The sequence below is a fragment of the Cotesia glomerata genome, linkage group LG1 (assembly GCF_020080835.1).
Source record: "Cotesia glomerata isolate CgM1 linkage group LG1, MPM_Cglom_v2.3, whole genome shotgun sequence".
NCBI lineage: Eukaryota > Metazoa > Arthropoda > Insecta > Hymenoptera > Braconidae > Cotesia > Cotesia glomerata.
The window spans coordinates 15,447,420-15,475,002 of record NC_058158.1 but is presented as its reverse complement, the minus strand read 5'-3'; the positions used below and the strand labels follow the sequence as shown (position 1 = coordinate 15,475,002).

The 27,583-nt window shown below is 39.3% G+C and overlaps 1 protein-coding gene across 1 annotated transcript in view; it reads left to right on the top strand.

Moving 5' to 3' along the window:
- Nucleotides 1–27,583, top strand: part of LOC123273473 (calcium/calmodulin-dependent 3',5'-cyclic nucleotide phosphodiesterase 1-like) — a gene marked incomplete at its 5' end in the record, with an annotated part of 344,764 nt that overhangs the window by 135,329 nt on the left and 181,852 nt on the right. Inside the window, 2 exons of the mRNA XM_044741230.1 lie at nt 4,570–4,683; nt 22,943–23,192. Coding sequence (XP_044597165.1) covers nt 4,570–4,683; nt 22,943–23,192 — 364 coding nt within the window. The remainder of the gene's footprint in view (nt 1–4,569; nt 4,684–22,942; nt 23,193–27,583) is intronic.

Here is a 27,583-nt window from a genome sequence, read left to right as displayed (position 1 = left end):
TACTATTATGTATCTCTTTTGCCCAGGCCACGAAGTAGGTTTGATTGGTCCCATCACATCTGAATGAATTAATTGAAGTGGCCTGTCAGCTCTACTTCTGTTTTGTTTAAATGGAAGTTTTTCCATTTTTGACAAGATACACACTTCACACTCTTTAATTATATCATCAAACTTCACGTGTTCCAATCTCTTATCTTTCTTTTGTATCATTTTCAAGTAGTTTAACGAAGCATGCCCTAGCCTCTGATGCCATAGCATCGCTTCACTCAGAATGTTAGTTGAGATTGGATTTTCTGATGGATTTTCGTTTATTATATCTTCTAAGCCCTCTATACTCTTTAAGTCATCAATTTTAACTGTCTTGTACGGTGTTTGGTTGGTTTGACCCTCTGAATTTTGTTCATCCAATTTTAACTTCTCTGAATTTGCTTTCTCTGAATCATCTAAGACAATGAGGTACTCCAGACTCTCCCTCCCAATCGCAGACCCAACATCTGTCATAGATGCATCATTGGACTCTGAATTGACTCCCTCCGACCTGGACAACTCATTGTCCTGACCGGTTTGCGATTGTTTGGAAACCTCATTGTCAGCTGTTAGGCACGCTGTACAACTGTACTTTTCAAGCTCACTCATCAGATTGTTTTCAGCGCACCTAGGTTTAACCACCTCGAATCTAACAACCCAGTTTGGCCGTTCATAAACCCCTTTAAATAGGGTCTTATTATTTTCTCTATCATACACTCTGAATGTTTTGTCATCTAGATATATGCAAAATCCTGCATCTGCCAACTTACGTAAAGACAACAAGTTCTCTGAAATGTCTTTTGCTGCAATAACATTTTTTAATTTAATACAATTACCGTCTATTTGATTATTTTTAAGTAGTAGATTGCCTCTACCATCTATTACAATATCAGCGATTTCATTTTTGTTCGCGCTCTTAATCACACCTTTTGCAGATTTCTTGAAATTGCTTAAAATAAAACTTTTACGAACAATGTGACTCGTAGCTCCTGAGTCTGCTATAAATTCTATATTCAAATTTTTATTATAATTCATCTTACCTTCTGGCTCGCCATATTCTTCGTAAACTTCGTTACCATCTTCATGGCTCACTGCCTCTTCCTCATACTCAGCTCTCCTCGCTGTCAGTTGTCTTCCCGCTCCTCTTGATCTTCCTCGACCTCTGAAGTTTCCATTAGACGCTCCTCTAATGTTTCCTCTAGGATTACCTCTGAAGTTGCTGCCTCTGCTTCTAGAGTTGCTTCCTCGTGTTTGTTGACGTGGGTTCAACTTGTTTCTTTTAACTGGAGGTTCATAGTTGCTGTTGTCTCCAAAGCGTCTCTTGTAAGAACCTGGGCAATCTTCACTCTTATGATCAGTAATGCAGTTACATACATAGCAAGCCCACTTATTTGTCCCATTTAATGGACACTTGTCTTGCCAATGTCCTGTTCGGTTGCATCTGAAGCACTTGTCACCGTTGTTTTTACTTTTTTGTACTCGTACTCTTGACGCTGCAACACTTTTATCAACGCCTCTTCCTTTACTTGCATCGTTGTCTTCTTGTATACGATACATAGTCTTTCTCAATGCCTCCATGTCCATCTCTTTACCAGTGGTTGAGATGACAGCAGAATCCGTACGCCTGACTTCAGGCATGGCTCCTATAATGGCTTGATAAAATGTTGAGCGCTTCTCTTGGTCAGTTAGTTTATTGGGGTCGTCACTCATCTCATGTTCTATGATAATCTGATCAAATCTCTCACAGAACTTGTGTACACGTTCATCTTTATTCATTCTCAGATTGTACAGTTGAGTCCTAATAGAGGTTGGTGTTGAGCTGACTTCTCCTTTTCTACAGTCTCTTAATTTCTTCAAGATATCTAAAGGTTCTGTCAAGCCCAGGATCCTCTTATGATATTCTTCGTCTATATGATTTATGATGATATCTTTCACTGAGTTCTTCCTCAGCTTAATCTCCAACTCTGATAGTCCAGTCAGCACTGATTGGTTTGGATCAATCAGATCAAGCAACCCCAACTTGTCAGCTCTGTGTTCAGACAGTCAATCCATACTTCATAATTGGACTTGGACGTCAACTTGTACTGTCTCTGAATTTTCGGTACCAAGTTACTGCTATTAGAAACTTCTTGACTTGGTCCGGATCCTCTTTGCTCTGGAGTTTGCATGTTCTTCAATCTACTTTTTCCACCTCTAGCATGTGAGAATGAACTTTACACAACCTGTCTACTACCTCCTTTAGCAGTCCTCCAGTTGTGTTCTGCAATCCATCGTTGGAGTTAAGTTTCGCCGCAAGCGCATTTACACTTGCAATCGTCGTCTGTAAATTGTCAATATTCCCTTGAGCATCTGATGAGCTTGTTCCCGCGCTCGACACCTCTGTGGAACTTTGTCTTGTAGCCCCACTCATAATCTGTGAGTTCCCACTGTTTGCGGTTGTTACTGTGAATAGAAACGTCTCAATTATTACCTGGATTTACTTCTATAAAAATTCAGATCTGTTCTCTTCTACTCTATGCATATAGATTCTGATCTCAATAAGACCCAACCTTTGCACTTCTTTATTATTCACAGTACTCTGAATTTTTAGTCAAATAAAAATATTTAATGATAACAGATTTCTTACTTGGTTTAACCGGATTAGAAACAGAAGCCTCTTCTGTAAGTCTTGTTCTCATGTACTCAGCATACTCTTGATGCTTGTCTACATTAGCTCTTTCCAGTCTGGTAGGACCCATCTGTTCTGGGGTTATGAAACATTATCAATTAGTTAGTTATATGTCGATTATTTATGTTAGTTTACTATCATATAGTCTCTTTCAACATCCAGATTCATTCCTTATTACTTTTTTTTTTATATTTAAAGCTCTTCATATACCTTTCGGTACCAGGTAATCTCTGAATTTTAACCAACTGAATGATGTTTCTTGCTTCGAACCAAAAAAAAACACAAGTTAATTTAATCCGAAGCGAAAAGTCAGATTCTCTCATCAAGCATACCACGCATGCACACCCCTACCGGTATTCAACTTCCCGTGTTACCGAGAAAGTTAGTCAGTTTTGGGTTGCGCAAGCACACGTGGGTCCCGAATGAGATCCAACTGAATTTTCTTAGTCAATGAGCAACCTACACTGAACACAAGTTTCAGTTGAACATTGACCCCAGAATTTTCAGAATTTGCTCACAGTTTAATTTTATTTATTTACTTTAAATCTTAAATTTGCACAATTAACAGAAAATACCCACATAAGCCAGTAGTCCAGTATCTGACCGCAAAACAAGCCAGAACGAGACACCAAACTTAAGCAAATATTTTCAGTCTGCTTTTTGACATTCGATTCCCTTTTTATTGAGCTAAATTCTGAATTTGACTAAAATTTCTTCTATCTCATAACATCTTAAATTCTCTCATCGCTCTTGATCTCCTTCTGAATGTTCACATAATTCAAATGTCTCCTTGAGTGATAAGAATTTATTTATTTAATTAATTAATTAGTAAATTTTTTTTTTTTTTTTTTGTTATTATTTAATTAAATTTTTTATTTTATTTTATTATAGAACAAAAATTGATTCTCAAACCTCTGAATAATTTTACTTAAATTTGTAAAAAAATTTAATTACACTCTGAATAGGTTTTTGTTAGTCCCATTGACCCAGTTCTTTTAAATTTTTTAATTTATAGCCCTTTTATTAGTCAATAAGATGAGAGAGAATTAACTATTTTCTAATACAACCACAACTCATCACATATTTTATAGTATAACCTCTATGTTATACTCCTCTTAATTACATCAATTTTGTAATAAATATTTTCATCAAATTAAAGCTGAGTGACATTCACCATTTTACACACCAGCCTGAGATGTTCGTGAGAGCCGTGTAAACTCCCTCCGTTTATTATAAACGCAGGTTCAGTTTATGAAAAGGCAGTATGTGATGCACGACGTGTTGAAACTTGTCGCGATCAAAACGGTCGAACCAACTTATGACTTACCGTGTACAAGGCACTCGGACTCGTCACAAGGTGGTCACCCCGCACACACTTGCCCCCTTTAGCTCACCGAACACTCGTAAGACGCTTCACTTACTTAACTCACACTTACACAAAAACAAACCTTCGTCTTATTTTCCTTTGTGACGCTACCGTCCAAGATGGCGCCTTCTTTGGAAGACGGCGTCTATTTTACGTTTCACGTTGCAGCTCTGCTACCATGTAGGAGTTAACGTAATCAATTATCAAGTCCAGAGGTTTAGGTGACAAATATATAAATAATTAAGTTGTTTACTGATGATATTTAACTTTCAACTTTATTTAAACTTTAACTCTCTTATACAGTACGTAAAGGTTGATCTTGCGATCCGCGCTCTTAGCCTGCACAAAGACATCTGAGGCAACAGCCTCACACCACCACCGTGCTCGCGGCAAGTCCCCAGCGCTGGCAGCGCCACTCTTATATGTAAAATACGAGCGTATCGACAAAGCTCAGTTCTTACAGAACTGCTAATAACTATTTACAAGTATTTCTGTTTAATGATTACAGATTGAGATTAATATTGGAGCAGCTCGACCAAAATGAAGTTCCACTTCACACATTAAAATTCACTGTACAGTATGCTGTTAGTGTGTTGGAAACTATTTTTAAGCGTGATACAAAGTAAGTACATATTTTTCATCATGATCAAAAATTTAAAAATTTTTAGATTTGCCAGATAACACTAGAGACGATGTTTAATCTTTTGACTGTTACATTTTCATGTACCGCTTACTCAGGTACTGAATCTGATAGACGTGTTTACGAGTTTTGAAAGGATTTTAGAGTGCGAATATCCGTAGGAGTAGATGTATATGGCATGTAAGGACGTTTGGTACTACATAAATGATGGTGTTCACTAGTAGATAGTATGGGTGCATGTGGTGGGTACGGATTATTTTTTAAGTATAAGTGTATGTCAAAGATGTAGCGACATTGGCTGAAATATTCATGTTCAGTTAATTTGTCGTCGGTTGAAGTGATATGCAACCGTGTATGCTCAAGAGAAATCAAGTTGCATCGCGAATAAGGGCCATAGTAACAAGTCTCTCAGCGTTGACGACGTAGATCATATACTCAGCCTTTTTAGAGTGAAACAGAGTGACAGTAAGTTCGAACTCTGGCATGGCGTTAATCGTTTATGAAGATTTGAGAGAGCACGTAGTTACAAGAATACATTAGTAGGAAAATCGACTTAATTCCAAAATCATTGTGGCCAAGTGTCCTTGGAAGTCAGGCTCAAGTTACCTTAAAATAGCATCAATCAGGCATAGAATTCGTTTTCTACACGGAGAGAATTTTATGTTAACAGTAACCATCCTTAAATTGTAGCTTTTACTATCCAGTATAATTACTAACTTTTCCAAAGTTAGAATGATTAATACAACTATCTAGCGATTGTAATTAGCACAATCATTATATATTAACCAGCTGACCTGGCAAACGTTATTGTAAAATAATATAACTTAAAATTAAACATTAAATATTTATTTGCTGGATCAGGGTGTTGGAAAGAACTTTTAATACACTTTATTCGTGGTTTTCCGTTTATTCATAAAAGTGTATCACAGATATAAATTTGTTCACAGTAATTGACTAGAATTTGGAATATAATTGATATTATGAATTATTTATCAAGTAACAATATGAATGATGACTATTACACTTTACACATTAAGTAATTCACATTGACGAGCGTAGAAAATAATTATTATGAATTTACAGAACTATTAAGAATTACAATTTCTACTTATTTGTCGATCAGTAATTTGGAATTAAGAACAGTGCACCGTACACGTTACATAATTTTCAAAGACGAGCGCAATATATTATTATTACCATAACTAATTATTAAGAATTATAATAAGTACTGATGTATTAATTAATTAATTGTATTATACATTGATGAGTTAGTATTATCGCGTGGCACTGTATACAAGCGTTAATATACGAGAATTTACGAGCGTTAATATTGAATATAATTACACAAACTTATAAATTATTGTTTATAATTATTTAGATTACGAGATTTTAAGTATTTAAACACGAGTATTATTATTGTTATATCTGATTAATGTACGTTAATTGTAATCATGAATGACGAGTTATTAATATGTGTGGCACCATACACAGATATTAATGTTAGATAAATGTTCTGAGCGTTGATAATTATTGAATTTGACAAGATCAAATTAAATGCACGAATTTGTTAAATTGTTATTATTATCACATTAATTAATATTAATGACGCGAAAATATTTATTACAAGCGATGAGACGAGTGAAGAGCACGGAGCAGAGTTTGAACGTTAACTTAATGATGAACTACAAAGATGAACCGAGTAATGAACTGAAAGGTGAACCGAGTGATGAAACGCGCGATGAGCCGAGTATGAAGTTTGAACGAGTACTGAAAAACCTTGCATATCATAGGCATACTTGGATGAATTGGTGATGATATCACCTCAGCCAGGTATGAGTAATTAGATATTGATTGTAAAAATTATAAATGATGAGTCATGTTGACCATTGTAGTGATAACAAGTATTAGCTTGATTACTTATGACTGCAGAGTATCAATTATTAATTATTGTCCAAATGAAATGTAAACGATTTACAAATGCAGGATATAACACCTGGCATGGAGAAGCCAGCTCAAGGTTAGAATATGTATGATATGAGGAAGATTATGATTAGATACAAAATTGATGAATAAAAGCTTAACTAAATACCTGAGTTACCAAACCGAATAAGTGTCGATGATTGGCCTTGTAAATTAATTAAGAGCGTAGATGGAACTAATCGATTTGTAATGAAAATTTCCTGGTATGGAGCACGTGGAGAGTAAAATAAATGGCGCGCAGCTGAATCCCGAGAATCAGAGGGCGCGTCCATAGCAGTACCTTTGATGTTGTAGATTGCGAATATTTACGCAACAGTTGTTTTGCCATACGAATTATTTATAGAGTATGAAAATATATCTTATTTATTATAAGCGTGTGCGTATGTGGTGTACAAGTAGAAGATTTCAATAAAACGTAACATACTCATTATCAGGACTATTTCTGAGGTTAAGTTCTAAGATGAGCCGAATCTGTCGGTTATTTAAGAAATGAAAGCAATTTAAAAATTTTCGAAACTCGATAAAATTTTCACTCTTATCGTATTTTCCTGTAAAAACAATTAAATGCGATTTTATACTTGTTAAATGTACTAAGAGCGGGAAACAACGGATCAGGTTAGACCAGATACTCGAATAAATAACACTGAAATATGATTAAATATGTACACTAGAAATTTATTTACACAATATACACTTGATATTTAACCAATAAGTTAGCGGATTATGTAAATAAAAGCGGATAAGTTAATCAAAGCGTGTGTAATAAAGCGAAGCCGGTTGGCACGTGGTGGTCACAAGGTCAGCACTGAAAAAAGCGATGATTTACTGCTTAAATAACACAAATTATCTGTAACAAACTCAAGAAAATTAATCACAATTAATTTAAGCTAATTAAATTATTAATTAAGAGAGAAATCAAAATTTTATCAAAAGCGAAATTATAGAAATACTATGGCGACACGTTGCACTCAAAAGCATTGTTGCGAAAGATAATAATAATAATGCGTCTTCTTTCTCGTCAGCTTCGGGAAGAAAACTGACTGCGCATATCAGCGGAGCGATCAGCCAATCATAACATTCGATACATGGCGTGATCGAGAAAGCTACGTTTGCGAAAGCAGTTAGTTTTTGCGGGAACTAGCGGTTCACAGGTGCGGCTCGTGACTTTAGAGTCCCCTAGGGGCGAATCACCGCGACTGGGCCTGTTCACTGAACAATACTTAATTTGTGTAAATTGGATCTGAAAGCTTATTTAATAAGCTTTAATTTGTATACTTCTTAATTTTTCCAAATTAAATAGTTTCGGAATGACAGAAATTAGAATTCTTCTTAATCCTTAAAATTTGGAACTTTTACTGTTTCATTGCGGAATAACTTCTGAATGCGATGACTTGTAAAATTTTTAACTTCCCGCTAAGAAAATCGAAGATTTTCGAAAAATCGGGAAGTTATTGTTTTCACTCCCTTTTGCAAAAATCAAGGTTTCAACAGATCTCGACGTTTTGAAGCCCTAAGAAGCTTTCCTGACTATTTTTATGATGATGTCCGTACGTCTGTATATGTGTATGTGTGTATGTGTGTGTGTGTGTGTGTGTGTGTGTGTGTGTGTGTGTGTGTGTGTGTGTGTGTGTGTGTGTGTGTGTGTGTGTTTGTGTGTATGTATGTAAACCTCTTATAACTTCTGAACGGCTTGACCGATTTGATCGCAGTTGGTGTCATTCGTAAGGTCTGCGTCAAACTTAGATTTCCTGTAAGTTGGAGCCGATTCGGACCAGTAGATTTCGGAAAATTGCAAAAAAAGTGAAAAAAAGTTGTTTTTTTTTTCATTTTTTTTAAATATCTCCGAATTGGTTGAACCGATCGACCTCAGAAACTAATCAGCTCTTAACCTTGAAAACCCGCATCGATCGCCACCAAAAGCGTCAGAATCGGTTAATGTGTTCGTGAGATATCGTTGTCGAAAAAAGTGATTTTTTGTAATAACTCCGAAAATTTTTATCAGATCAATTTTCATGTTAAGAATTATTTATAGAGCTCAAAAAATTACATCGATTGCCGATAATTGCGTGCAAATCGGTTAATGCATTCAAAAGTTATAGCAGTTTGAAAATTAAAAAAATCGTGTTTTATCGAACTTTGATAACATTCTTGAGATCAAAGAGCTAAAAAACATAAAAAAGCTATCTCTTTGAGCTCGGAGAGCTCAAAATAACACATAAACTGTATTTTTGAGCTCGAAGAGCTCAAAAACATCATAAATGAAATTTTAAGCGCTTAGGTACGAAATGAGCGAGAAGTTGCAGGGATGGCCTTCAGGGTCAACCGTTTTTCTATTTTTTTTAAATTGCATCTTAAAACTCATTAAATAAACTTTAATTTTTATACCTCACCATCAGTCTAGACCAAAAATTTTCTACTCTCTCAGACAGATCTAATGAAATTTTACTTTTGCATTCGTTTAGATGTTATCGTGTTACTGTAACAGAAGTCATATATTATTATACATATTATTTTATAAAAAATTTGTTTTTGTTATTTAAGAAATCTACTAATCAATAATCACACACACACACACACACACACACACACACACACACACACACACACACACACACACACACACACACACACACACACACACACACACACACACACACACACTCGGGGCAGAAGAGATACTGCTACCGGGCGCGTCTCCCCGAGCGGATGGGAGAACGCTCGCTGTCCTTGGATGACACTTAATCTCTTAGTTGATGAGGTACAGCGGGTAGGAGCCAAGCAAAATAACCAAACAAAATACGCTCCCGTGGACAAAACTCCCCTTTAATGGGTTGGTCACACTAACTGACCTAACAAGACGATCGTTCTCTGCTGTGACCCACTGGGAGTGACCGGAACCTGTATCGTAGTTTCCGACGATGCAGGCCACGGCTGATGTGAGCTTGCTCTACCGAGGTGTAAGTTGCAGCAGTAGATCAGGAGCCAGCCACTTCGGGCCTTGATCAGGAAGTACGCAGTGAGTGTAAGAGATCGGAATCTTCACCGCTCCGAGCGAGTCTAGTCCGTCCGTGTATTCCGGGACTGGCTAAGTGTCGGCTAGGCCTCAGGGAACTGGGGTAGGAGTACTATCTCCGAGGGTACACCCGTTCCTAGTTATGGCAACCCGCTCCACTCCGTACGATGCGCTGGTAAATTAAAAAGTATGAGTAATGCACAGGAAATAAACAAGAGTGAAAACGGGCCTCATGCCCAGCAAGACGCACTGCTACTTAGTGCAAAGATGAAGAGGACAGATGCGCTGGCACATCTGGAGAAGCTAGTCAGTGGACTGCAGGACTTTCTCCAAACCAAGCAAAATGTCCACAAGGAGATCAAGTCGAAGTCGACGAACATCTGCAGTGCCCTGAGAAGGTTCAAAAAACTGGACCAAGAATGGCAGGAGATCCAACAACAACACGGTAATATCGTGATGAAGACGAGTGTGACAGCGGTTTCACCAGCAAAAGCCGACACGTTTGTCGAGGAGATGGACACAGGTGGCGAGGGTGACGTCGAGTCAGTTGTTGAAGACGGAGAGGAAACTGGAACTGATATCAGGCCCGGGAAAAGGAAAGAACGAAATTCCCCAGACTCAATGACCAGCCGTACAAAGAAGAAGAAGGACCTTAAACCAAGTCCCCCGGAACCCGCAGTTACAAAAACCGGCGGCAAAAAGGAGGTGAATGAATGGCAAAAAGTCCAGTCAAGGAAGTCCAAGAGAGAGCAAGCAGTAGAAAAGCTCCAGAAGCAACCGCCGAAGAAGTCCAGGCCAGAGCCTGATCGGAAAGAACCGCGCAAACGGATCAGGCCGGACGCACTGATCATCCGCCCCGCAGAGACGGCAAAGTATGCTAAAATTCTGAAGCGAATAAAGCAGGACGTCCCTGACGAACAGGTCCGTACTACAGTGGATAAGATCCAAAGAACTAGAACCGGGAGCTTGCTGATTACGCTTTCGAGGAAGAGCGCTGACCGAGGCCAAGCCTTACAGAAGACCATCGCGGACATCCTCCAAGAAGACGCAAAGGTAATCTGCAAAGGGCCACAGGAAGACGTCGAAATCCGAGATCTTGACGGTACCACAACCAAGGAGGATATTCAGGCTGCCTTGCAAACGGAAATCGGAGAAACCTGTGAGATACCACTAGGGACAATTAAGATTCATAAGGCCTACAGAGGTACTCAGACAGCTGTTGTGACACTACCAGCAGCTGCAGCGCGGAAGATATTGACAGGAAGCGGTAAAGTCCGGATCGGCTAGGCCAACTGCCGAATCCGAGCTACGAGGAGACCAATCCAATGTTTCAAGTGCTGGCACTTTGGACATCTTGGATCCCAGTGCAAGAGCAATGTGGATCGGTCTAAGCTATGTATTAGGTGCGGACAAGAGGGACACAAGATTGCTGAATGCAAAAACCCAGCGAAATGTGTATTATGCGCGGATCAAAGTGCGGAGAACTCGGCTCATCATGCCGGCGCATCCAGGTGCCCAGTATTTAAAGAGGCACTCCAGAAGATAACAAACAAACATACATGAAGATATTGCAGCTAAATCTAAACCATTGCGAAGCTGCACATGATCTGCTTATGCAAACAGCAAGAGAACTAGAGTTAGACTTAGTAATGATAGCAGAGCCATACAGATACCTGAATACCCAGCCTTGGGAATCTGACAGCACCACCAAGGCTGTCATCTGGTCTTGTGGTAAGCATCCCTTCCAGAGTGTAGTTAACAATGATAATGCCGGCTTTGTAGCAGCAACAGTAAACGGCGTCCGTTTCTACAGCTGTTATGCACCACCTAGCCTATCCATTGTTGAATTCACTGAATTCTTGGACAAACTGACCGAGGACGCCAAGCAGAACTATCCGGTCGCGATTGCCGGTGACTTCAACTCCTGGGCAGTAGACTGGGGCAGCAAGCAGACAAATGCGCGAGGAAAAGCACTCCTAGAAGCTTTCTCTACACTAGATGTAGTCCAGCTCAACAGTGGTGATACGCCAACCTATACTAAAGGAGAAGCAAGCTCTATCGTAGATCTCACTTTCGTCAGCAGCAGCCTCATCAGTGGGAAATACGACTGGAAGGTGATGGATATCTACACAGCCAGTGACCACAAGGCAATTCTCTGGGAAATATCACATGACCGGAATACAAGAAGACCAATCAAGTCATTCAATACCATTGGATGGAAAGTGAAGCCTTTTGACACAAGCACATTGGTAATAGCCCTCAATAGTGAACCGATTATTACTGGATCCGCAGAAGAAATGACCAAGGACCTGATGAAAAGAGTTGTCCAGGCCTGTGACGCCAGTATGGTCCGGAAACACAGCATAAGCCAACGCCCGGCAGTGCACTGGTGGAACGACCACATCAGTGTTCTTCGGAAAGAGTGTCTAAAGAAAAGAAGAATATCCCAGCGTGGCTATCGACGACCTAACTCTGCGGAGCTGGTCGCAGAATACAAAAAAGCCCGTCGATCATTGAACAAAGCTATCAAGGATAGTAAGAGACAATGCTGGAAAGAGCTCATCAACGAGGTGGATAAAGACGTGTGGGGTAGGCCTTATAAGGTGGTTATGACCCACCTAAAAAAACAACAAATGCCATCACCTACGTGTCCTCAACTTCTCCAGAAAATCGTCACTGCACTATTCCCACAGCAACGCAACTTCGATTACCAGTTCGCGCCAGGCGAACTGGATGACACTCCACCTGTCACTGAAGAAGAACTGCTGGAGGCCTGGAACCGTGTAGGGAATAATAAAGCGCCGGGATTGGACGGAATCCCTAATATAGCCTTGAAAACCATCATAAAGGCAGCTCCAACATTATTCCTAGACGTTTATAATTCATACCTTAAGGAGGGGACTTTCCCGCATAAGTGGAAACAGCAACGATTGGTACTGTTACCTAAAGGGAAGAAACCACCGGATGAACCGTCATCTTACCGCCCACTTTGTATGCTAGATACAGCGGGTAAGATATTTGAACGCATAATTCACCAGAGAATTGAAGCAGTAGTCGACCCACTCCTGGCAGACAATCAGTATGGATTCCGGAAAGGACGATCAACCCTGGACGCAATCAAACTGGTTGTTGATACGGCCAAGGAAGCAATCGCAGGAACCAGATGGAAGGGTGGAACGAAAGAGTATTGCCTGGTGGCGACCCTAGACATCAGAAACGCATTCAACTCCGCCAATTCGGAATGCATCATGCAGGCCCTCCAAGAGAAGAATGTACCAGAATACCTTCTTAAGATCGTAACAAGCTACTTTGAAAATAGGGTCTTGAAGTATGACACGAAGAACGGTCCGAGGGAGTATGATATTACTGGAGGTGTACCACAAGGTTCAGTCCTAGGCCCGCTCATGTGGAATATTATGTATGACGGTCTATTAAGACTAACTCTGCCAAGAAACGTCAAACTCGTAGCATATGCAGATGACGTAGCCATAGTGATTGTTGCCAAACACCTTGACGAGATAAACCATATGTTCGATCTCACTTTTGAGCGTGTTGACCGGTGGATGGACGCAGTGAACCTGCAACTGGCGCAATACAAGACTGAGGCAGTACTTATTACCAGCAGAAAAGTGGTAGAGATCATTAAGCTGAAAGTCGGCGAACAAGAAATCACATCACAACCTTATATCCGATATTTGGGAGTGATGCTTGATGCCCGACTCAACTTCAAGCAGCAAGTGGAACATATCAGTGCCAAAGCGTCAGTAGTGAGGGCTAGTCTCGCACGACTGATGCCGAACGTCGGAGGTCCAAAACAGAGCAGGAGGCTATTATTGTCATCAGTAGACATATCGGTGCTCACTTACGGAATATCCATTTGGGCCGACGCATTAAAGACGCAAGAATCATGGAGAAAGGCTGGACCAGTATATCGACTGAGTGCCCTACGAGTAGCTAGTGCCTTTCGCACTATATCAGAAGAAGCAGAATTGAAGAACGGCAGAAGAGCATAGGCCGATGGCAACTACAATGGGATGCTGCAGAGAAGGGTAGGTGGACGCACCGTCTCATACCTCGGATCGACATTTGGCTTAACCGGAATCACGGTGAGGTCAATTACTATCTTACGCAGATGTTGTCGGGACATGGGTGTTTTCGAGAGTATCTACACCGCTTTAAGCACGATGACTCTTCGGAGTGCCCGTCCTGCCCAGGAGCTGCTGAAGACGCGGAGCACGTCTTCTTTGTATGTCCTCGTTTCGATCCACAGCGTGAAGAACTGGAGAGGATCCTGAACCAGAGAATGCAACCAGATTCACTAGTAGAAGCAATGTTGTCATCAGAAGCTGCCTGGAACGCTACCAACACGTTTGCAACAGAAGTCCTTAAAGACTTGCGTTCCACCGAAAGAAAAAGAGCAAATAGCAGAAGACAGAAGGAAGGTAGTTAACACCTTGGCCACCAGAAGGAAGAGCAGTAGCTAGATCCTCCCTTCACGAAGTAATGCCTGACGGCGGTTTCCATGAGGGATTAGAGGAAAGAAGGAAAAGGGGTTTAGGGTTTAGTGGGTAGGGGCGTTAGTGTCGAGTTTTAGTATGACGCTGCGTCGAGTCGCCACATATCCAGGCCAAACAGCTATGCCTAGAATCCGTAAAAAAGATTCCCCCCCCTAAAAAAAAAAACACACACACACACACACACACACACACACACACACACGCACACACACACACACACACACACACACACACACACAGTTGCACGGACACACACAGTTGCACGGACACACACAGCTGCACGGATACTGGTGCGGGAATAGTTAAGACAGCTTCGTAGGACCTCAAAACGTCGAGATCTGTTAAAAACTCAATTTTTACAAAACGAGGTAAAACCATCCCTAGAAATTTTAATGTAAGACCATTGGGTCCTCACTGGGTTTACCAATAGGGACCACACATAGGGATGTGACGCAAAGCCCTATGCAGCCCTCATTGCTCAATCCCTCAAAGGTTCCAATAGGGAAATCCCCATCAGAAGCCAATCTAAATTTCGAAAGAAAGAATATTATAATTTTCGAAAATATTAAAAATAATTTAGTATTAGACACTCATATTATGTTACAACTCATTAGTTAATTTAATTTCGGATTGAAATGATATTATTAATTAATTAATATTATTAATTGAAAAAATCTTTGGCGTGAGTTGGGCTCGAGCTTGTGCCCTGCAGGTCCTCAGTCGTTCACGTTACCGCTGGTTCAAGCGGGAATAGATAGATAGATAGATAGAAAATTTATTTGGCTCTGGAACCTTAGCTCCCTCAAAGCCATCGATATTTAAATTACATTGGTTTACATAGTTTACAAGACTGCTTAACTAATTAAAGGTTTACAATTAGATTCAATTTCAAATGTTATAAAATCCAAATAGATTATTTAATACAAACAAATAACTTAATTTAAAGTCATAATAATTCTCCAAGAAAAAATATTTAAATAAGATCAAAAATAAAGATTGCAATTGTTAATTGTCATGTTCAAAAAGTGATTGAAGCAAGTATTTTTTAAATTCAACCAAATTATCTACAGCCACAGTTTCAGCTGGCAGTGCATTCCAGATACATATGCCATGAATTAAGAATGAATTATCATACATGACACAATTAGCCTGCAGTATACGAAGATAGTCTTGTCGGACATCACCTCTACGCAGTGCTACAGGCAGAAAGTCTAGTTTTGAGCCGAATAGCTGCCGATAATTTAGTCAAATTATCTTATAAAACAGACAAGCAATGAAATAATCTCTTCTCGCTGCAAGCTTTAGCCAACCTAACTTTTTGAAATATGGAGTAACATGTTTATATTTTGGTACTTTATAGATAAATCTAACACATGAATTCAATTCACGCTGCATCTTTAATAATAATTTGTTTGACATATTTGTATACGCCGCACAACAATAATCAAAGAGAGGAATTATTAAAGTAGATACTAGCTTAATACGTAAACTTTCACTAAATATTTCATTGTTTATTTTTAGCTGTGCTAGAATACTCATAACGCGATTGCACAAATTTGTTACTTGATTCTCCCATGAGAGAGTACTATCTATAATCACCCCAAGGTATTTTACAGTGCTACTATAAGGAATAGCACACCCCTCCACAAAGATTATGTCGGCTAGTCTGCACTCATCACTACTAATTTTTGCTCTACTTCCACAAATAATTGCTTTCGTCTTCGAAGGATTCATTTGTAGATGATTAGTTCTGCACCAATCTGTGATTTTTATTATTTCACCGTTAAGCTTATTCACATCAACACTGATTTGAGGAAGATGGCAAGAAACGTATATCAGTAAGTCATCAGCATAGAATAAGTATTGGCAATCTAAACGTTAAGCTAGATCTGTGATGTATAGTGAGAATAATAATGGACCAAGCACACTTCCCTGAGGTACACCACTTACAATTTCTTCCCACGACGAGTTATCTTCGCTAGAGCGTACGGACTGCTTTCTGTTTGCTAAATAAAATCCAATCCAATCAACGGCTGAATTCGACATGTTCATAGATGACAATTTACATAATAATCTTTTGTGATTAACAGAATCAAAGGCCTTGCTAAGGTCAAACGAGATCGCAATTAAAACCTTTGACTCATTCACCGCTTGTTTTATATCGTCACAGAACTTTACAATGGCAGTCTGCGTACCCAAACCTCCACGAAATACTGTCTGATATTCATCGAAGAAATTATTGTCATTGATATATTTAACAATTTGGTCATGAGCACACCGTTCCAAGGCTTTTGACAAGTTTGGCAACAGCGATATAGGCCTATAATCTTTACAGTTTACCAAATAAGCCTTTTTTGGAATGGGAATCACATGTGATAGCTTCCAATTCTCCGGAAAGACTCCTGTAGTTAATGTCACGTTGAAGAGGTCTGTATCATTCAGGTGTTGTAATTCAACTTTGTAATTATGTCACAGAAATTAAGTCATGATCAGAAATAAATGGCTCTGAAAATTTTTCTGACGCTAACACTTTGGACAGATCATCCACAATGCAAACATCAATCCAAGAATCCGAGTTTTGTAAGTGATGAGTAGGAGCATACTCAACAATATGCAAGTCTAAACAATCACAAAACTTCCGCAGTTGATCGCCATAAAACTTCTTTTTATTTAAGTCTGAATTTAAATCTCTGTAACGGGGTGGTTAGCCCTGTCCAATTGGTCACCCCTTTCCTCTTTGAAAAGGGCGCCACTGGGATTTTATACTCGGTGTCCCAGAAACCGGGGAGCATGAGAAGGAAAGATCGGGTCGTGAGAAGTTGAGAAAGGCTGAAAAATTAATACTGAGAAACAATTATTAACAATTAACAATTCAATTATTTATTTAATATAAACAATTTTATTTTAACAAAATTCCTTAATAATATTACCCTTAAAATTAACCTATCAATTACTTAATTGTGAGGACCTCTCACCTACGCAGGCACTTGCCAAAACTTACAACTAAATATCCTTAAATTCTTTCAACTATCTGGGCAGTATTTGCACGTTGATGTGCTGTGCAGTCCCATCTTAAAAAGATAGTCATTGTACTGCCCATGTCCCGTCAATAGCTGGGTCAAGAAAAAGTCCGTTTCTCCCTATTCCCGAGAAAGCCAGACGTTGATGTTTGGGATCAGGCGTGCCGTCCATCTGCCCATCTCTCCCGATGTCCATTGGTCCTGCCACTCTTGTTGCGTTTCCGTTTTTATCCTCGTTCTTGCGTCCTTCATGTTTTCGTCACTGTTTTTAGTGCATAGAGTTTCGGTCTCTCAAACGCGAGTAGGTCGATGGGTGCGGCTCCCGCAATGACCAATATCGCCTCCTCGGAAACCGTTCGATAGGCGCAGGCAACCCTGAGAGCGCCTCCCGCTGCACTGCCGCTATTTTTCGTCAGTAGGTCTTCTGTTTTAATATGCCTGCCCATATTTCTGCTCTATAAAGCAGTACCAAGTTGACTACTTCTAGAAGAACTCTTCTCTTTTTGGTACTTGGTCCCATAGTGTTGGTCATGATTCTTGTTTTGGGAACCATTTTTGACGTGTCAGAACAACCATCTCGGTTTTATGCTTGGCGAGTTTCAGGTGGTGTTTATCAAGCTATGTCTCGACGGCGTCAATGGCATCCCGAACCAGTAATTCGGCCTCTTCTACGCTGTCTACTACTATCGTGGCCACAACGTCGTCTGCAAAGCCCGTTAGCTCTACTTGCTTTGGTAACGAGATTTCAAGAAGCTCGTCGTAGTCCGCATTCCATAGATCGGGCCTCATTATAGAGCCTTGCGGTACGCCAGCCGTTATGGCGTATTCTTGTGGGCCTTCCGTAGTTTCCGCTATTAGCTTTCTTTCGTCTAGGTAGTTGTCGACTAGTGCTAGATTCTCTGGTTCCGCGTCAAACTTGTGCTCCAGAGCATCTAAAATGTCTCTCCAATTTGCGCTGTTAAATGCGTTTTTGACATCTAGCGTGAGGAGGAGACATAATTCACGAGCTTTGAGGCTACCAGACCATGCTTGTGTTGCTATCTTTATAACTTTCTCGATCACTCCGACTGTCGAACGACCTTTCCGAAAGCCATGCTGGTTGGTGGCAAAACCTCCAGCACGGTCGATGTCGTTGCAAAGTCTCCCTTGTATGAGCTTCTCGAGTAGTTTTCCAGCAATGTCTAGCATACAGAGTGGTCTAAACGACGAAGGTGTTACGGGGGTTCCCTTTCCTTTATCTAAAAGAACCAATCTCTGCCGCTTCCAGACCGCAGGAAAAGTGCCAGTTGTCAAGCATGCGTTGTAGGTGTTCAGGAGTATGTCTGGATATTCCAGAGCTACAATCCTGATCACCGCTTCCGGGATGCCATCAGGTCCAGGTGCCTTTCCTGTTTTGAGTGACTTGGCCGCGTCTTGTAGTTCCTTAGTTGTGAAGGGTGTTCCTTCGCTGTTTTTAGCGTAGTGTTTCTTCTCCCGCGGCGGGTGTTTGGGGAAAAGCTCCGCTACAATGCTGTCCATTAAGGCAGGAGACTTCGGCGCTTTTGGTGAAGCCTTTCCAAGTCGTTTGGTGACAATTTGGTAGGCTTTGCCCTAGATGTCCTTGTCGAGATAATTACAGATCTGTTTCCACAATATCGCTTTTCTTGCTTTAATGGCTCGGTTGAGCGTCTTTTTGGCCTGCTTGTACTCTTTTGAATACGCTTGGGGAGCATTTCGCGGCTCTCGTTCCGCGGCGACGTAGCTTATGGCATCTTTTGCGAAGTTCTGCTATGTCTGTTGACTACCAGTACGCCGGCCTGTGGAAATTCCTATTTTTAAGCCGCGGCATAGAGGCGTCATATGCGGCAACAATCTCCTTCATCATATTTAGCACTGCCTTTTCCGTCTCGCTGCAGGTATCCAGAGTCGGGTTGTTTTGAAGGATAGACCAGCTTCGTGCAAGTGAAGCTCGCAATGCCTCTGGATCAAGCCTTCTGGCATTCTACTTCCGCTTAGAAAGGTCGCGTTGTGAAACCGGAGTAGATGACAATTCAACGTTGAATGTCACAAACTGGTGGTCACTGCCACTGTATTCTTCGGATACAGTCCAGTCTTCGATCATGTTGGCAGTCCTTGGAGTCGCCAACGAAATGTGGAGGATGGACTCTTGGTACCCTGGTCTTCTAAAGGTCGTGGTGCTCCCGGTGTTCAGCACTATGAGTTCGAGTCTAGCCACGACGTCAGCGACCTCGTTACCTCTGGTGTCGGAGAAAGCAGCGCCCTACTCAGCCGAATTAGCGTTGAAGTCTCCGGCTACGATGACTTCGCCGTTGAACTTAGTGACCGCATCTTCTATGTTTGCCAGTTTCTGTCGAAACACACTAATACCTTCGTTAGGTGAGAGATAGACGCTCATGAAGTAGGTTGTGGGGGTTTGAATCCAGACAAAACCTGCTCCACTTCCGCTGTTGTTGACGGTAACGTTTTTTGTGTTCAAAATCCAAATTGCTGCCGTGCCAGTTTCGTCTGCGAACCATGTTTTACCTTCGATATTTAGATATTGCTCGCAGATAAAGCAGACGTCGATATTATCTTCAAAGGCACGCTGGCGCAGCAGGTTTTGCGCCAAGGCGCACCTATTCAGGTTGTCTTGTAGTATGCGTGTTATTTCTGCCCTCTCTTGGCTTCTGCAAGTGCTGTGCGGAATGCCCTGCAAGCTCCAGTGCCAGAAAGATGGCATAGACCATCCTGGGCATCTTTGTCCGGAGCACAAAGGACGCATTTTGGCTTCTCCGTGCAGTTAACGGCCTTGTAATTCTCTCCGCCACATTTGTAGCAGCACCTGCTTCTGTTTGGTCCCGCACACTGGCGTGTTTGGTGTTCAAAACTAAGACATTTAAAACAGCGGGTTACTTTTGCAACTGGGTGTATACGACAGTTCACCCAACCGATCATTATATGGGCCTTATCAAGGGCCTTAATCGCACTGTCCTCGTCTACTTCGCAGAAGGCTGCCCGATTTTCTCGTGGTGTGGAATTTGTCTAATTTACCCGTTTGACCACCAGGCTGTCAGTGAATTCGCGTTTGAGTGCTTCATGGACTTCGCTCTCGGTAGAGATTTCGTCCAAGTCGAGGATCTCGATCGTTGTTGTTGGTATTAGCGTCTTGACCGTGCCGATGTTTGCAGTGGCTGACCTTACTGCATCGGTGAAAGCCTTGCTGTCTCCGGTCTTTCGAGCCATTTCAAGGAGAACGCCTCCATGTTTCGTCTTTTTAATAGACTTTATGTCTACGCTCGTCTCGACAGGGCTTACCTTGGCCTTGATTTCCTTTAGGATATCGGCATAAGTTTGGCCGTCTCCTGGTTGGACAAGAACCGCTTTAGTTCTTGTCTTCTTTTTCCTCGGTTTCTTAGAGGCACCCTTACTTGGCTGGTTTTGAGCTTTATTATTAGGGGGAGCCGCTGTTTCATGCTCTTTTTCCTTCTTCTTCCTATTTCGGTCCACTGTAGTCCAGACGTCCTCCCGGACTGTCTTTTTCTGTGGTGGCTTCTCGATTATTAAAGAAGGGCTGGGCGTGGACAGCTGCCTCTTCTTGTTATTGTCCTTTCCTTGCTGTGGTAATTTTTTAGGAGTGACCAACGATGGCTGTGGTTTTTTGGTCAGACTTGGAGTTGTTTGGGTCGTTGAGGCCGACATGCCTGGTGATTTGTTGGCTAACCTATATGCTGTAGTGATAGATGTAACCAATTTTCTAATCTCATGATGGAGATTCTTCTTGTCTTTTATAAACTCGGTTAACTCTTCGATCTTGATGCCGAGCCTCTTTATTGGTGACTGTTGGCCTGTAACGGTCGGTACAGAGTTGATTCTTCCTCGGTAGGTTTGATTAGTGACAGGAGCAAAAGGTCCTCCACTTTTTGGAGGAATGTTGCTCAGCTGTCCGTTCTCTGCCATCTGGACTGATTTCGTACTCCCTGTAACCTTGCTAACATTGCTAGACAGCAGAGCCATGGGGTCTACTCCGCTGTTCAAACGGTCGCATGATAACGATGCGTTCAGGCCAGTTTGCACGCCTTCCCTCGCTGGCACTGAATTATCCCCCCTCTGCACCGTAGACGATGTTTAAAATTGATCTGTCATTTTCATATCGTCTTTTGCTAGGTTTTGGTCCACCCCGAGTATTCTATTTCCTCGGTACCCGACGCATCTGACGTGCAGGTATGCCGGGCATGCCCCTATCCGCCACCTGGGGAGGCACCCGATGCGGGACCCAGCAAGCCTGACACGAGGTGTGTGTGTGTGTGTGTGTGTGTGTGTGTGTGTGTGTCTGTATTTGTATGTGTGTGGCTATGTAAACCTCTCATAACTTTTGAACGGCTTGACCGATTTGATCACGTTGGTGTCATTCGAAAAGGCTTAACTGAACTTAGATTTTGAATATACTTTGGAACGATTCGGACCGGTAGATTTTGAGACATAGCAAAAAATTTACAAAAAAAAAATTTTTCAAATGTGGTTTTTTTGGAATAACTTTTGAACGGCTTTATCGATCGATACCAAAAACTAATCAGCCCTTAATATCAAAAAACCACGTCGATCGCTGCCAGCCCGGTCAAAATCGATTAATTCGTTCGTGAGTTATCTTACAAGTTCGTAATGAGGCTTTAAAAACTGCGGTGAATGCCGTCAACCGCGTGAAAATCGGTTCATTCATTCAAAAGTTATAGCGGTTTGAAGATTAAAAAAATTATGTTTTATTAAACTGCTATTAGAGTTTTGAGCGTGAAGAGCTCAAAATGGGACAAAAATTATATTTTTGAGATTAAAGAGCTCAAAAACGTACTGTGTTACAGGGAAGACCTTTAGGGTCAACCGTCGTCCTAATTTTTTTTCAAATTTTCGATAATTATTTACACGTGGGATGAACCCCATTTTGGGCCATAACTAGGTGAAAAATTAACATTTTCGATTTTTTTTTCTTCTGCTCATTTTTACGGCGCATTTATGATAAAAAAATGGCGTGAAAGAAAATAATAAAGCTATCGCAATAACTTCCCGAATTAAAAAAAATTTTTAATTTTTCTTAGCGGGAAGTTAAAAAAAAGTGTATCATATTACTAGCTCCGATGGTAATCATTACCATCATGATTGTAGAATTTATCAATATGATTTTTAGCGGTTAATATATACTATGATTGAGCTCACGATCTTTAAGTTGCCAGCAAGATTATAATAATTACTTTTCAGATGGTAAATTTAACTATCTATGTGGTACAGTTAACAATCAGAATACTATTTGCAATTATTGATATAAGGTAACCAGTTTTTACAATACTTGGATAGTAGTATTTATTATAAAATTCTCTCCGTGTACGCAATCTATGCAAAGTTGGGATTTTTTTTATGACTCTTTTCGAGTCTCATTACTCTGAAACAGGTAAATGCGTACCGCACCCCCTCCATCTTACCCTTGATTAAAAAAAAGTATTGAGACAAAGATAAAAGTATTGAAAAGAATCGGATTGACTAGAAAACCAATTCTTTTCAATACTTTTTTCTTAGTCTCAATACTTTTTTTTCATCAGGGACCCCGTTGATAACTGATTATATATTCTTAGTTGATGATAAGTTGATAAGTAACCAAAGTAATATTCATTGAATAAGCATTTATCTATAACATTTTATATTTATGAATTATACATTTCTTCTTGATTGTAATTATTTATTAGGCTATCAGGTGAAGAAGATGACGAACTTTCGGCTGTTCAACCGAATGCAGTACCAACTGAAGTTCGAGATTGGCTAACTTCGACTTTTACAAGGCAACTAGCTAATGTTAAACGTCGGAAAGAAGACAAACCAAAATTCAGGGCAGTAGCTCAAGCTATCCGAGCTGGAATTTTTGTCGAGAGAATTTCTCGGAAAGTTAATAATTATACTCTCATGCAGTTTCCTCCAGAGGTTTTGAAAGTTTTTAAGGTGACAAATAAATTTTTTTTAATCTTCCAATTTATTTCGTAATAGGTTACCCTATAATAGTAACCAAATATTGACCAGGTTTCAAATATGGACCAGGCCGCATAACAATTTAATTTTAAAGTATCTAGTAATTCAGTACATAATAACATGACTACAAAAAAATTTTCGTTCTCTGTCCTAAAGTTTATTTTATGATTTTTTGGTTAATTATGCACAAATACGAAAAGGAAATATCTTTTTTTAATATACAGTTTGCTTTTGTGATAGTTATAATATTTATACTTACTTTTGATTTTTTTTACGAATTATAATTAATTTTAATACATTCAAAAATATCGCGCGATCAAAGTGGGGTTTTTACTTCACATAAGGCCGCTCGATAACACTCGTGTGATAAACAACGATGACGTGTTTTGTTCAAGTCTAGAAATATTTGAAATGTCGTCGCGAAAGTGTAAATATGATGCTGACGAATTTTCTTGTAAATGTGGTCAATTTCATAAAGTTCAAGACATAAAATACGAGCTAACGATATCTTACGTCCTCTGTAAAGCCTAAGAAACATATTTTGATTGCCCTGTTCGGCATCAAGGCAAGCCATGGGCTTTACATGTTGCTTGTAGTTAATGTTGAAACACTAAATTTTTCTTTATTTAAAAATTTAATTATTTAAGTCACTAAGTCCTCGCGGATAGGCAAATAATCACTTAAATTTCATAAAATCGGATACGCTGCTCTGGGATGTTCCGCTCCCTGACTACTGAATGTGTTAATCTTTTTATCATGGTTTTATTCTTTTGACAAAAGTTCTCACCTGAGCCAGTTAATTTATTTTACTTACTTACAATATTTTTGCTGCAAAGATGACCCTTTATTCCTTGACTGACCCTCTGATAAATTATAAATAATAGTGGTAATAGATGTTGATAGTCTCAACAATAAATGATGATCGGCGACAAGGATTATTAAAAAAACTTGATTTTATTACACCAATTCAACACTTTAAACAAAACTTATAATATCTCGGTAACGCAACTAACGAAATATTTATAAATATGAATACTTATACTTAAAATTATAGCTGATGGAATAGTAACAATAGTGAGCGTGGTGAATCACCTAATATAAAATGATAATATTAATAGAAAATAATAAAGAATATTATATTAAACAATAAACTTTTAGATTAATTGAGATTTTGGTGAGTAGTCACCTAATAGTAGTATAGTAGTATGTAAATTTTTGACTATGAAAAACCTGGCGTGGTAGTTAACACCGGGGGATAGATCGAAGTGTCGATCAATGCTCAAGGTTTGAGGTTCATAACCGTTTTTTCTCCTCCTCGTGTCATCCTGTGACGTCACGGGAGCTACACATTAATTTAGCGAGCGTCGGTAACGAAAATTTCGGGTGGTAGTTCGCCAGGCTGACAAAATCGGGACATTTGTAGTGTCTCAATGTAAAAGATGTTTGGAAGGTAAGCAATTTTTAATTAAACTGTGAATCAAAAATAATAGACATATTAATTTTTAACTTCCCGCTAAGAAAATTGAAAATTTTCAAGAATAGGGAAGTTATTGGTTTCACTCCGTTTTGCAAAAATCGAGTTTTCATTAGATCTCGACGTTTTAAGGTCACAGGAAGCTTCCCTGGCGGTTTCGGCGACACGGTGAAAGCACGGTCGAATGACGGTTGTTTCACGGTCGTTTCACCGTATAAAGTTCGTTCTTACCGAGCGATCTGTCAGTCAACATCGGATACCGTTGTGAACGATATCTACTATAAATTTATTGAATATTTACGGTGCATACGCAAGTGAATCTACGACGTTATGACCGACACTGTACGCTCAATATACTGTCCAAATACGGTGATTTTACGCTACTATCACGGACAATAAAATAAAAAAAAATATTGCGGAAAGTCTAGACCGAAACTCGAACCCGATTCATCTGGTCGCGCGCCCAAGACTCTACCAGCCAGGCTATCTTAGACACTGCACGAAACATTTGATTCAGTCACATCATAAGGTGTCAAAACCAAGTCATTTTTTTTTTCATTGCACAGATAAAAATAGCTTAAATAAAATTATATTTTTTCCATGACTTCAAAATAATAATCGTAATGAATGATTCAAATTTTTGATGATTACGAAATTCTTAATTTCGAAATTATGGTGAAATTATTAACTGTATTAAAAAAGATCTGGAAAGAAATTGCTAAAAATTGAATTGTTAAAAAAAAATATCTCATAATAATTTTTCTTGATAACAAACAATTTTTCCGTAATTTTGAAATTAAAGTTTTCGTCTCTAAAAAAAAAAAAAAAAAAAAAAAAAAAAAATATTGATTATTATATTTTTCATAATCAAAAGGTATTATAGTTTCTAATTTAAGACTATAAAAAAAATTCAACACTTGTAAGCTATAAACTCTTCTGAAAAGTATTGAAATGATGGATCTCTGTTGATTGCCTGTAATCTGATTAATTTTTTATAATTTTACTTTGAAATAAACAAAATTACAATAATTTAATATTTTTCTTTAATTTTTCATCCCGATTAGTTACTGAAAATTTCTCATTTACCTATCTTTTTATACACTTTGAGTATTTTTAATCAAATAAAAAAAAAAAAATATAATCAGCACTTTTTCATTGTTGACTAGTAAAAAATTCCTGACTTACCGATTATACGCTCGTTTCACGGTCGTTTCACTTACAGACTACTGTGCATCTACCACCGAGTTACGGTTTTCTGACAATTTATATGTTTTCGAATGACTGTCAAATGACGAACGATCGATCGATGATCTACGATTTTTACTCAGGTAAAAAAATCGGAGAAGTCAAGTAAAAATTTGGTTTTTCGAATAGTGAAGTATGATAACTATACAGAATAAAAATCATAAAGTAACAGTGAAAAACTTTCACAATGATACTCGTCGTTCACTGTCAAATGACGGCCGTTCGATAGTCAAGTGACGGTCATTCGACGATTATTTGTCGACACTGTGAATTTATGGTACATTCATCGTCGTTTCACAATCATTTTACCGTGACCACGAATCTGTCATGGTTCCTTAACTATTCCCGCGATGTTGTCCGTGCGGCTGTATGTTTGTGTGTGTGTGTGTGTGTGTGTGTGTGTGTGTGTGTGTGTGTGTGTGTGTGTGTGTGTGTGTGTGTGTGTGTGTGTGTGTGTGTGTGTGTGTGTGTAAACCTTTTATAACTTTTGAACAGCTTAACCGATCGGATCAAAATAGGTGACAATCCAGTTTCATTGCCATGAAATTTCGTTAAAATTTGAATCGATTCGGTTTACTAGATTTTGAGGAATCTCAAAAATAAAATTTTCGAAAAATCGATTTTTTGGAATAACTTCTAAACGGCTCTACTGATCAATTCCAACAACTAATCAGCTCTTAAATCTAAAAAACGACGTCGATTGTCACCAGTCGCATCAAAATCGGTTTATTCGAGAGTTATCAAAAACGAAAAATTTTTAAAAAAGTGTTTTTTTCGCATTACTTCGACATTTCTTTTTAGATCGTTTTTAATAAAATGAAGTAATTATGAGAGCCTGAAAAACCACGTCAATCGCTACCAAGAACGTGAAAATCGGTTGATTGCTTCGTGAGTTATCGTTTTCGAAAAAATTCGGAAAAAGTGAATTTTTCAAATTTCTCTAAAATTTTCGGTTCAATTAGCTTGTATTTTAAAGTATATCGTAGAATTTTAAAAACTGCGTGGAATACTGCCAACCGCGTGAAAATTTATTCATTTATTCAGAAATATTGCAGTTTGAAAATCTAAAAAATACTTTTTAATTAAGGTTATATCAGACTTTTGAGCTCTTCGAGCTCAAAACCTTAGAACAGCTAACTCTTTGAGCTCGGATAGTTCGAAATAACATATAAATTCTATTTTTGAGCTCGAAGAGCTCAAAAACGTCAGAAGTGCAATTTTAAGTGCTTAGATATGGAATTAGCGGGAAGTTACAGGGACGGCCTTAAGGGTAAGCCGTTTTCCAGATTTTTATTTCTATATTTTAGGTTGGTATCGAGGTAAGAAGAGATCCATGAAATTTGAAATACCAAGGATCTGGCGAGAACCAAAAGATCACGTAAATGACTGCTACTTTTAAATTGTGAATCCGAGTAAAAGAAGTAAAGGTAGAAATGCAAAATCTATCGAATATCTTGACCTTGAATTTTTTTCTATTTAAATTGCACACGACCTGACATAATCTGTATCTGAGCTACCGAAAAAACTATCGAATATTGAGCGTACAGTGTCGGTCATAACGTCGTAGATTTACTTGCGTACATTCATCTTTTCTGCATCCACAGTCGTTAAATCAACTGTCGTAAAACAGACGTTTATTACTCAC